Source organism: Brassica napus, chromosome C7 (assembly GCF_020379485.1).
Source record: "Brassica napus cultivar Da-Ae chromosome C7, Da-Ae, whole genome shotgun sequence".
NCBI lineage: Eukaryota > Viridiplantae > Streptophyta > Magnoliopsida > Brassicales > Brassicaceae > Brassica > Brassica napus.
Window position 1 is genome coordinate 28819418 of NC_063450.1, and position 13108 is coordinate 28832525.

At 38.7% G+C, this 13108-nt stretch overlaps 2 protein-coding genes across 2 annotated transcripts; both read left to right on the forward strand.

Annotated features, from left to right (window-relative positions):
- Positions 1 to 2703: 2703 nt before the first annotated feature.
- Positions 2704 to 7523, forward strand: LOC106390320 (cytochrome P450 81Q32-like). The gene is made up of 2 exons (XM_013830757.3): positions 2704 to 5854; positions 5930 to 7523. The coding sequence occupies exons 1-2, from the start codon at positions 4976 to 4978 to the stop codon at positions 6545 to 6547; spliced, it is 1497 nt and encodes a 498-aa protein (XP_013686211.2). The 5' UTR covers positions 2704 to 4975; the 3' UTR covers positions 6548 to 7523.
- Positions 7524 to 9441: 1918 nt separating this feature from the next.
- LOC111198344 lies at positions 9442 to 12713 on the forward strand. The gene is made up of 2 exons (XM_022706684.2): positions 9442 to 11618; positions 11692 to 12713. Exons 1-2 carry the CDS (start codon positions 9963 to 9965, stop codon positions 12694 to 12696), a joined length of 2661 nt encoding a protein of 886 aa, XP_022562405.2. The 5' UTR covers positions 9442 to 9962; the 3' UTR covers positions 12697 to 12713.
- The last annotated feature ends 395 nt before the right edge of the window (positions 12714 to 13108 follow it).

Below are 13108 nucleotides of genomic sequence, written 5' to 3' on the forward strand. Positions count from 1 at the left end.
AATCAACTCAAACAAGTATCTGGACCTACAGATAAACCTTTTTCTGGTTCCCCTTCTCTCTTCTCTCTTCTCTGAATCCGTTTTTTTTATTTACTGGGCAAAGTTGTAGGCGAAAAGTGGGGTCGTCGATAATGTATCTACCCCTTGCTTCCAAACAATGTGTGATCATTTTATTAGAGTAGAATAGTGGGGTCGTAAGAGACACTCCTACCCCTATACATCGCAAGAAATCATTTCAATCTTTTGTAAATATATATGGATGCCAAAGAGAGGTGGAAGGAAAACCAGGGACACTAAGTCTAATACCTTCCAGACTTGCAGGAGGATTCCGATCCAATGTATACCAAGCTCCAAGATAAGCAAGTTGAGCTCAATTTGGTTGGAGGTCAGCTTGGTTCTTTCAAACATTCTCAGCAAGTGTGAATAACTGGCAGGATGATCCACTTTAGCATCTATAGTACAATATGCAGTCAATAAATCTAAGAATGGTGCTAAAGAGTGGTTAGATAAGTAAGGAAAATTGTAAAAGTTCATTGTCCCTTCTTGACTCAATAAAAACTTTTTGAAATCTTTTATAAAACTCATAGGTAAACATAATATCAGTAAACCTCCCCCCAGACTTAAATTACAATGTCCCATGTGTACATTTAGTCAGAGTTTGGTGAAAACATAAATCATATGGGCAATATGTAACAAGGAGTACGATATACCTGATCGCTGATGTAGATGTCGATCGACACAGAGAAGTGTCTATCGATCATTTCTGGTGTTGTGCTGTCGAACGATGTCGACTAGATCTCATCGGTTGATGGCAATAACGGCTTCTTGGGTCTCTTTTTGTTTTTTTCTGGTTTTTCTATTATTTTTTATGACCTGTAATAGAATTAAAAGCGAAAATAAATAATTGTAAACACTAAAACTTTAAAGAAAAAACATAATAGTGGGTTGCCTCTCACTCAGCGCTTTGTTATAGTCATTTAGCTTGACTTTGGAGGTTGTTTTTAGCTAGTAGTGATCAAAGTGACCACTTTGTTGTATGAAAGTGTCCACTTCATCTTTGCTCATCTGAAACCAAGTGCTAATGAAGCTTCTTATGGCCTCATCTCCTTTGGTCCACTGATTCTTTAATATTTCTCTAGCAACCTCACTTGCATTCATCATATGCTGAAGATTTCCAATGTTGCGCTGTTGCATTCCAATTCTTGCATTTGTCGATTCTGAGATGTCTTTCAATTCCTGGTAGACATCTTCTTTCAGCAAGTCTTGAGAGAAAGTGATCTCATCAAGATTATCCTATAAGGCCTTCTCGGTTACCAGCTCGCCTCGTAGTGATAGACGCTCGATGTCGATCGATGGGCATGTCCGTATGTCGATCGATGGTAACGGTTCTGATTGAAAATCTAATTGTCTATGAATCGTGTATATCTCCTGCTGCAACGCATTCATGTGTGTGGTCAATGAATCGATATCGTCACGGAGCGGGTAGTAGACACCATCAAGCCTGTAGGTGAATGATTGAAGCCTATCTTCGAATGATGCAAGTCGAATCGTCGATCGATGTTCAAGTGTGGGCGTCGATCGATGGCCGAGTGTGATCGTCGATCGTTTTCAATGCTCCTGCGCCGACTGCATGCTGTTTCTGAATTATGGCTATGTCTTGCTTCATCTCATATGTGTGTATGGTCAACCAGCTGATAATGTCGTTGAATGTATAGTAGATGTCATCGATCCTCTTTGAATGATAATCATCTGAAGTTTGAATAGCTCTGTAGATCTCTGCTACCATCTCATCAATCTCTGCTTTGTTGTAACTGGCTTCGTCTGGCACGGTAGGTATGGGTATCTCTGTGTACTCCCAGCGAGGTTTCCGTTTCTTGTTCTGATAAAGTGTTCCTCGTCTGACGTTGAACTGATCGTCAATCGATGGTGCAGCTGCATCGTCGATCGATGGTGCAGCTGCATCGTCGATCGATGGTGGATCCTCAGCTCTGTTTTGCGTGTCCAAGAAGTTTCTGGACCAATTCATGGCAATGATTTCAGCTATGTCCTCCTTGGATATGTTGAGAATGTGTCCATCCATAGCTTGTGTTTGGCCTTCTTGATCACTGAAAATATCAAATTTGATATCACTTAAATTATCCTATAAGTGATTTGTACTCTCTCAAATAAGAGGTCGAGTTGCAGTACTTAGGAATCGAATTCACAGGGAGCTAAGGCACACAATAGATGTATATGTGGTTAAGCTAGGCAAACAGGTTTAAATGTAAATAGCAAGGTTTTGAACAAGTAATTGTTCGATTGATTGATTGGGGTTTTAAGACAGATATGGAAAGGTGTTAGACTTAGGGTTTCTATTCAGACAATGATGATTATAGAGATATAGATACTAAGCATATATTGGATATTCTAGAACTCAAACAATAAGAATAGTCGATCAACTTCCGTATTTTTAGATTATCTATCGCCGGATCTAGGACCTCAGATATTGCTTGTTGGTCATGAGAAAGTGTTGATCGATATCAACAACGTGTTATCGGTCGATACACCTTTCAGTCCGTCGATCGATGCAACTAATGAGTTGTCGATCGATGAACCTTCCAGGGAGCGTTACGCAAGGGTTTGACGTCACTACAAAAAAAGTCCACATTGATAGCACATTATTATAGCCCGTTTTATTGAACTGCTATCGTAGATGAGTTTAAAATTTTTGTACTATATAATAGCATTAGATAAACGGTATGGTAAAATTTTACTAAACGGAAACAAAAATCTTAACTCTAAATTTAATTTTCAAACTTAAATCCATAATTTTGAAATAAACTCCAAACCCTATTTTCTAAACCCTAATAAAGTACTAGACCACACAATTTATAACACTAAACTTCAATTAATTATAAATTCCAAAACTCAAATCCTATTTCTCAAACTACAAATTCTATATTATAAACATATAACATTAAACCACTAAACAACATACGTTTTAAAAATTCTATATTATAACCGAATCTGACGACATGGACTAAGCCATCGAGTAAGTTCCTCACCGGGGCTCCAATTAGGGTTTAGATTCGGAATGAATATTCATTCCTTTTGATCCATTAATGGTTAATACGGATCTTATGTCATTCTAATATTATTTATGTATGTTCTTATAATTTTATTCCTACCACAGAAAGGTGGAATCTTGAGGAAGGTGGAAGAGACAGATGAAACTTGATGAAGGTGGAGGAGTCACAGAGCTTGAGGAAGGCGGAGAAGGTTCGGAATGTGCGGCCGGAGCTTATGGAAGGCGGCAGCTGAGAAGGTTCGGAATGCTACCAAAGAGACACACAGAGCTTGAGGAAGTTTAGGTTTAGGTTTAGGTTTAGGTTTAGGCGGAACGTAGGTTTAGGTTTTGGTTAAATGTGGTTTAGTCTACTTAATTTTTTTTAATTTTGGTTTAGTTTTGTAAACTGATATTTAATTTTAATAAAATATATTTTTAATTGTAAATTAATTCTGATTTAAATTTTAATTATTTAATTAAAAAACAGTTATAATCGAATATTTAAAATCAATAATAGGAAAAAAAAGAAGGTTATTGTATTATAACATCATATCATTTAAAATTACCTATAAATTGGACAATCATAACATCTGAAGCTATAACCAAATTTAATATAGGAATTATCAATAGCTATCGTAGAATGACATATCATAGCTCGAATTATGAATCGTAAACAATTTGTGTCGAAAAATAGTCGTGTTATAGTTACGTTAATAATTGCATTCATTTATCGCTATTGTATCTGTACATTTTATAGCGTCAAAAAAATGCTATCGTAGGGAGAGTACCTATGATGGCAATCGATGACATAGCATATGAGAAAACGCTATGAAAGCCCTACTATAGCATTTTTCATAAGCTAGGAATGTACATATTTCTTGTAGTGATAGTTTTTTTTTTGTCAGCAACATATACAGACTCATATAGACTCTGTAAACCAAACTGGTAACTCTGCATCCATGTGAACGACGAAAGACGATAGTTGTCTGACACTGCGTGCTAGACTATCCGCCCTTTTATTTTCCGTTTGAGGTACATGAATGATTTCTGAATTCAGAAAACTCCCTTGTAAGATCTTGATATCTTCTAAATAATTTGCAAACGCTGGCTATTCCTCTGGTTCCAAAACCATCTTCACCAACTGAGAACAATCCATTGCAAATGTAACATGAAACTGGCGTAAATTCTTCATACACTCCATTGCCCATATTAAAGCTTCCACCTCCGCATGGAGAGGTGAAAGACTTGCTCTAGTATTCTTTGTCCCCATCAATCCATCGAAACCCTCCAAAGTGATATATCAACCTTGTCCTGAACGAATATCCTTATTTTTCCACGAACCATCTATGAAGCACCATCTTCCTGGAATTGTCGGAAGGGTCTTGATCCCCACTTGGTATTGTAGTGATAGTAAGTTTCTACCTTTTGGTATAGGTAGAGGAGCGTGTCCTGGCATGGGACTGGCCCATATTGTATTGAGCTCAGTTTAGGGTCGCTGATCCAGTGTTTGATTGGGAGAGGGATGACGACGTGGCAGTTGACATGCCATAAGGAAAGGGATGAAGACTGCCTTTAGTTGCTAAATTAACATGCATTGCATTGCTGATAATAAAGAACATTTTTATTTGTATTTCTTAAAAAATTGAGAAATTTAATTTTTTAATCATCGTTTCTAGGTCCATGAATCGAGATTGCTCACTCGATTTCTTCTAGACATTTCTTAAATCCCAAAATTATTATGCCTAGTCGCAAATATTGAAAGAAAAACGCCTCTATATATTTCTTTTCTTGCTCCATTAAGATTCCACGTAACAAAAAAAACATTTCAAACTCGTGTCCTAAAACATTAGTGTATCTACTTTTCTATAAAGTTGTATAGTGCAAATAGATCGTCTTCAGTTAGGAGAGGAAATCAGGAAAAGCGACAAGATGTTTAATTTGCTTTCATTCGCTCTAGTCCTCGTATTATTTGTAGCGGCTTATCTTCTCCGAGCAAAGCAAAATTTACCACCAAGTCCGGTGGGTTTTCCGGTGATCGGACACCTCCACCTGCTCAAAGATCCTGTTCACCGTTGCCTAAGTGACCTTTCTAAGAGCCTCGGTCCCGTGTTTTCTCTCAGGCTTGGCTCTTGTCGAGCCGTAGTCGTCACGTCAGCTTCCGCAGCGGAGGAGTTCTTATCACACGAAAATGATATCGTTTTCGCAAACAAGCCCATCACTACTTTGTATGCATATGTTCTTTACAACAACACGGCGGTTAGCGTAGCCCCCTACGGAGACCACTGGCGTAACCTCCGCCGTATCTGCACCGTCGAGATCTTTTCTGCCGCTCGTCTCAAAGAATCATTCGAGATCCGGAGAGACGAAGTGAGATCTATGCTTCAGACAATCCACGCCGCGGCGACATTACGAGGAAACAACTCTGTCCGAATGGAGCTACGACCGTTGCTTTCAGGGTTTACGTTGAACGTCATCATGAGAATGGTTGCTGGAAAACGTTACTACGGCGAGGAAAACGCGGAAGCTAAGGAATCGAAGGAGCTGATCAGCGAGACGTTCGAGCTCGGAGGGTTTACTTACGTCGGTGACTTTCTTCCGATTGTGAAGCTGTTTGATTTCGATGGATACGTTAAGAGGACCAAGAAACTTGGCTTGAAATTAGACAAGTATATGCAGAAACTGGTCGACGAACGCAGAAGAAACAGGGGAAAAACAGAGTTTAAGAACACAATGATCACTCATTTGCTTACTCTTCAAGAAACGCAACCCGAGCTCTACACCGACCAGATCATCAAAGGGCTCGTACTGGTTCGTGAATATTTTATATATTTCTTTGATTTAAACTCATTTATTAATCAAGATTGACTCGTACATTATTTGCAGGTGATGTTATTCGCCGGGTCGGATACAACGTCGGTGACATTAGAGTGGGCTATGGCTAACCTTCTAAATCATCCAGATGTGTTAGTGAAAGTCAAGACGGAACTAAACAACATCGTCTCAAGAGAAGGGCGTTTGGTGGAAGAATCTGATACGAGCACTTGTACGTATCTCAATAATGTGATCTCAGAAACTCTTCGTCTGTATCCTGCAGCTCCATTGCTTGTCCCACACGCGTCGTCCCGTGACTGCAAAGTTGCTGGGTATGATATTCCACGTGGCACATGGCTATTCATCAATGCGTGGGCTATTCAGCGAGACCCAAAGATGTGGGATGAGCCAGAGGTTTTTAAACCGGAAAGGTTCGACAGTGAAGGGTGGAAGACCCAACATGGTAAGTTTCTACCTTTTGGAATGGGTAGAAGAGCTTGTCCTGGAATGGGGCTTGCACAACTTGTATTGGGCTTGGCTTTAGGCTCATTGATACAATGTTTTGATTGGGAGAAGGATGAAGACGTGGCAGTTGACATGTCGGAAGGAAAGGGTCTTACCATGCCTAAAGCTTTGTCTTTAGTTGCTAAATGCAAGTCTTCTTCGATCCTAGACAGCGTTGTCATTTAGTTTCATGTATTTTATCAGGCGGTCATTAACGTTGCTAATAAGAACATTATGGTCATCAACGTCCCTAATACATTATAAATTCCTAATGTTCAACATTCAGAACTTATAGATAAGAAAAAACTAATGTTCAGAGAAACCTAGAGTCGTAGCAATACAAAAAAAAAAGATCTAAAGGATCATGCACCAATGATCCTGAAAACTATAGTTTGTTTCGTGCAATCGGTGAAACTCTAAGATGAGTTCAGAAAATCCCCTAAAATAGGTCCGCATTCGTAGAACCAGACAATGTCATTCACAATTCGAACCAAATCCAAAAATCTGTTGAATTAAGCTTGAAAGAAAAAGAAACTTGAATTTTAAGTCAAAGACCTAATCCTACCGAGTTATAGTTTTGTAAAAAGATTATGAAAAGGAAATATGAAATATGTTAAGTTCATAGAGTTTAGGAGAAATCTAATCTCTATATATAAGGAGATACCAATGTGTGGTATAACTTATGAGTTTGTGAAAAATTATGAATTGTGTGAGTGATTGAGAACTTAAGGTTTTTGAATGATTTTTCCTTAAGAGATTAATAAGAGAGTTATTCTTATTAAGTTTGTTTGTGCTTCATAATCGAGATTCAATAAAATGTAGCCTGGAAGAGATTGAAGGGGAGAGATAACAGAGAAGGCTATTCATTGTACCTAATTCCTTAAGATATCTGATACCACTCAAATTACCCTAAGGAGTGAATTACTCTCTCAAATAAAAGGTTCAGTTACAGTACTTAGGGACCGAATCCACAAGGAGCTAGGGAACCTATTAAATCTAGTCAAATTATTAATTCTAAGTGTTTGTTGTTTTATGGTTTTAAAGTAAATAGCAATCCTAATTGAGCAAGTCTATTGCTCGACTAACAAGATGATTGGGGGTGTAACTTATTGGAAGATATTAGATGCAGGGTTTCTATTCAGGTGTTGGAGATTATAATCCTATAGATGCCTAACAGTTGCATGCATGATATATTAAAGCTCAACTCCTTAATCACAGTGATCAGCGATGGCAATGTTTCACTGGTTAACTAACTAGATCTTGGATCTCAACTGTCGTCTTTTGATCACAAGACAGTGTCGATCGATGATCCTATAGGGATATCAATCGATACACCTTTCGCAATATCGATCGATTGTCAGAAGACAATATCGATCGATGCTTCTAGCTAATCCCTAGGCGCAGGTTGATAATGCTCACTAGTCTCCTAGATCAGCGGTTAGCATCTCTCTAGCAGCCCTAGCATGACATATTAGATTCAGGACAAGATGGTCAAGGATGCTTGACTCATGCTAATTCCTAGGTTCATATTCTAGTTAGCAAGGCTAAAACAAGCATTAATGAACAATCAATCAATGAATATCACAACTTAGCAAATCTATAGTTGGGGCTAATCCCTCTAACCTATTTGAACCATGAATCTAACAAGTGAACTACTCAGACATAGCTAAGCAATTCATGACACAAAATATAAATAAAAACTGCATAGAATAGAATAGATGAATGAGTGGAGTTCCAATCACAAATCTCTCTATGATTTTCTCTCCTAAAACTCTCTGCTGAAAATAAGAATACAATGGTGGCCAAAAGCTCTCTTGCCTCCTAACACTTAGGCAAGTATATAACTATTAGGTTAAAAACTCGTCAGGGGTAATCTTGTAATTTGGTGAAGCCTTGGGTTTAAAGTCGGCTGGAACCAAGTCGCGCATCTCGTGTCTTGACATCGATCGATGGTACAGGATGTACATCGATCGATTATAATCTTCAATCGTTGAGGCTTCTCTTCTATATCGATCGACGGCACTGGATGTGCATCGAACGATTGCTTCTTCTTCATATCGACCTCTAATGGTCAGCTTGGATGAAATCTTTTTTAAGCTCCTAAATGCTCCATAATCATCACTTTACTCCAAGATACTCCTGAACCTGAAAACATACCTAATAGGATAGAATATATAATATATAGATAGTAAAACACTTATATATCATGGATGAAAATGAGTCAAATCTATGGTATATCAATATCGGAATATCAGAAAATTTCATTCGACTGAGGTCAGTGAATACATCTCCAACAGCCAAAGTCGATGGAGTTTGAGCAGGACCTGGTCAAGAAATTTTTAGCCTCTTGGCAAAATAGATTTTTTTTAAAAATACATATATCTATTCTATAGTAGCTTAAAAAAATTTAGACCTTTATATTTTATTTTGTTTTATTTTACAAAATTGAGGTTTTTCAAAAAATAATTGGGCCCTAGAGCCCACGCTCTCTTGCTCATAGAGTTTAGGAGAAATCTAATCTCTATATACAAGGAGAAACCAATGTGTGGTATAACTTATGAGTGTGTGAGAGATTATGAATTGTGTGAGTGATTGAGAACTTAAGGTTTTTGAATGACTTTTTTTTAAAGATTAATAAGAGAGTTATTTTTATTAAGTTTGTTTGTGGTTCATAATCGAGATTCTATAAAATGTAGCCTGGAAGAGATTGAAGGGGAGAGATAACAGAGAAGGCTATTCTTTGTACCTAATTCTTTAAGATATCGGAATATCAGAAAATTTCATTCGACTGTGAGGTCAGTGAATACATCTCCAACAGCCAAAATCGATGGAGTTTGAGCAGGACCTTGTCAAGAAATTTTTAGCCCCTTGTCAAAATAGATTTTAAAAAAAATATTTACATATATCTATTTTATAGTAACTTAAAAAATTTTAGACCTTTATGTTTTATTTCATTTTTTTAATAAAATTGGGGTTTTTAAAAAAAAAATTGGGCCCTAAGAGATATTAGTTGTAAATTTATATTGAGTTTTGGATATATTTTAACAAAGTGAAAATTTTTAAAAATCGATTAGAACTATTTAAAAGGTATGCTCTAAGTTAGGCACTAACATTATCCAATAACTAACGAGAAATCGGCCAAAAAAACACTGAACTTTGCGGGAATTGCCAAAAGAAACCTGTACTCGAACCTGACCAACAAAACCCTGATCTTTTGTTGACTTTTTTAGTTAATTCACAAACTTACGGTTGACTAACCAAATTAACACACCGTTAACGGACAGTTAAGACAGTGTTAACTCACCGTTAATTACTGCCGTTTAGTGAAACTACGTCGTTTCATTCAGTTGTTTTGTTAAACACAAAATCTCAAGACGACGTCGTTTTGCTTAATTAAAATTGTTGTTGCCTGGACTCGAACCCGTGCACTCGTGGTCGTAAGGGGGTATTGCCACTGAGCTAGTGGACTTTTCGGAAGGCTATCACACATGTTTATTTTTATTGATCAAAAGATGTGTTTGATTGCAATCAAACAAAATGAAACCCGTGTTTGAACGTAACCCTAATTTCTCAAATCGATTTGGGGATTTCTCTTGTAGAGATGGTAAAGACGAAGTTCACAAGGAATGGAAGGGAGGTAATGATTTTCGGAGCGATGAGGAATTTCGATTACGGGAGTGACGAAGCGGTTCAAGAGTCGAAGAAGGGTGGAGAACGCGATGCTTCTGTGAGTTTGCCATCGCTGGAGAGATCGAGTATTCGTAAAAGTGTTGAAGGGATATCGATGTTGGCATCTACAGAGGTGTCGAAGGCGTCGAAGACTAGGCGGGGAACTTCATATGGGTCGCCTGCGTCATCTCCGGAGAAGACCACGAGGAGGGGAACTTCATATGGGTCGCCTGCGTCATCTCCGGTGAAGGCCACGAGGCGTGGTTCAACTCTGTCTCCTAGAGTTTCGAAGAAGCAGAAGGTAAATGTGGCTCCTTCTGGTGATGACAGAGAAGAATGGCCAGAGACTGAGATGTTGGCATCAACAGTTGCGAAGAAGACAAGGCGGGGAACTTCATCTGGCGGGTCGCCTGTGTCTCCTAGACAATCGAAGAAGCAGAAGGTAAACTCGGAGAGGAGTCTAGGTGATGATGGTGATGACAGAGAAGAATTTCTCCAGATTGAGGAATTTGGGGATATAGGTGATGATGGTAGGGAAGATGAGAACGGTATTGCTGGCATTGAGGAAGTTGGTTGTACAGATTTGAGTCTTTATTTTGGTGATAAAGCAAAAAATGATGACTGTGAGGTTGATGAAGACGAAGGCGATGATGATGCATGGGATGATGATAAAATCCCTGATCCTCTGTCATCAGATGATGAGAATGAAGAGGAGATGAGACTTGCGCAAGCTTACAGAGAAGACACTGATCCAGAGGAGCTCCTTCAGCTAGGCAAGACATTTTCAGATGCTGAGGACTTCAAACATGCTTGTCTGAGGTATACCCTGAAAACCAGATACAACATCAAGTACTACAGATCCAGTAGCTTGAAGATGGGTGCAAAATGTGCCGCTGAGATGAGAGATGATGAGGCTCCTTGTCCCTGGATGGTCTACTGTTCGTATGATAGGAGGAAACAGAAGTTGATGGTAAAGACATACGTCAATGACCATAAGTGTGAGAGGACAGGGTATTCGAAGATACTTAAGAGGTCAGCAATTGCAAGTCTATTTGCTGAGAGGTTAAGGCTGAATCCTAAGCTCACGGCAAAGGAGACACAGGCTGAGATATTGAGGGAGTATAAGATGGAAGTTTTAGAAAACTCATGCATTAAGGCCAAGACGAAGGTGATGAAAGAAAGGAGGAAGACCCATGAGGAGCATTTTGATAAAATTTGGGATTACCAAGCAGAGATATTGAGGAGCAATCCTGGATCAACCATGGAAATTGAGACCATACCAGGAGCCACGGTTGGAACCAAGCAGCGGTTCTACAGACTCTACATGTGTTTCCAAGCACAAAAGGAAGCATGGAAGAAGACTTGTAGGCCTGTTATTGGCTTAGATGGAGCCTTTTTGAAATGGGACATCAAGGGACAGTTGTTGGCTGCGGTTGGAAGAGATGGAGACAATAGGATTGTCCCTATTGCTTGGGCTGTAGTGGAGATAGAGAATGATACAAACTGGGATTGGTTTGTGAAGCGTTTGGCCTTGGATTTGGGATTGGAAAATGGGAACGGCTTTGTTATAATGTCTGACAAACAAAAGGTAAACATTTTGCTTTCATGATACTCAATGAATGTTTGATTCTTGTTTCTGATTTTTTTTTTTGATCTTATAGGGATTAGTGAAAGCAGTTCATACCCTCCTTCCAGAAGCTGAGCATAGACAGTGTTGTCGCCATATTTACGAGAACTGGAGGAAAGGTGGAAAAGATCTAAGGTTACAGAGGTTCTTCTGGTTCATTGCAAGGAGCTACACTCCTGGTATGTTCAACTACAACATGGACGAGCTTAAGAACTATGATCCTGGGGCACATGCATCTCTGATAAAGACAAAGCCAGAGACTTGGTCTAGAGCTTTCTTCAAGATAGGCTCCTACTGCAATGATAATCTGAACAACTTGTGTGAGTCCTTCAACAAGACCATCAGGGAGCCTAGGAAGAAACCTCTGCTAGACATGTTAGAGGAGATAAGGCGTCAATGTATGACTAGGAACTACAATAGGTCTAAGATGGCTAATGACAGGAAGACTAGGTTCACCCCGAAGACACATAATGAGTTAGACAAGGTTGAGAAGAAGTCAAAAGAATGTAGTCTGCGTTGGGCAATTGGGCCAGAGACTGAGGTGGAAGATAGAGACCAGTCATATGTGGTGAATTTGGAGAATGAGACTTGTGCATGTCGAAGCTGGCAAATGAATGGTATTCCATGCATCCATGCTGCTAAGGTCATCCTTGGCGTGGGAAGAAAACTCTCTGAATTTGTTGCTCCTTTCTACACAACCTCTAAGTGGCGTGAAACCTACAGTTTTGGGATCAGACCTGTAAATGGGATGATAGAGTGGCCTCGGACCAATAGATTAGGTGTGATTCCACCACCTAATCGAAATGGCAAGCCTGGTAGGCCTAAAAACCATGATCGAAAGAAGGGAACCAATGAGACAGTGTCTACTACCAAGCTGAGTCGTGCGAACAGGGTAATGACATGCTCTAATTGCAAAGAAGAAGGGCACTACAAGAATACATGTCGGAAGGCTTTTGTTGAGAGCCCACCTAAGAAACCAAGAGGCAGACCAAGGAAACCACCGCAAAGTTCAGTGTTTTTTTGGCCGATTTCTCAATAACTAACATATTGGCACAAGCCCATTTAATACGTCATCGCTACGGTAACAACCACAAGTGTTTTCTTTCTTTTTCTATATTGTTCACCGATCCCAAGGGCTGGAATTATTATTCAAAAAGTATGGATTTGATCAGCATCCGTTCCAAAAATCTGAATATCCGAGGGACAGGATCCGAATCTAGATAGTAAAATGTTGGATCCGTCAAAACCGAATTCGGATATCTTGATTTTTTTGTCCAGATATCCGGATACATAATTTTAAATGATAATTATTTTAAAATAATAATATATATATATAAATTAATTTTATTTATTATATTTTCATTTTATAGTAGTATATAGAAATATTGTAATAGTATATATATAAATATTTAAAACATCATATACATTTTTATTTTTAAATTATTGTTAAT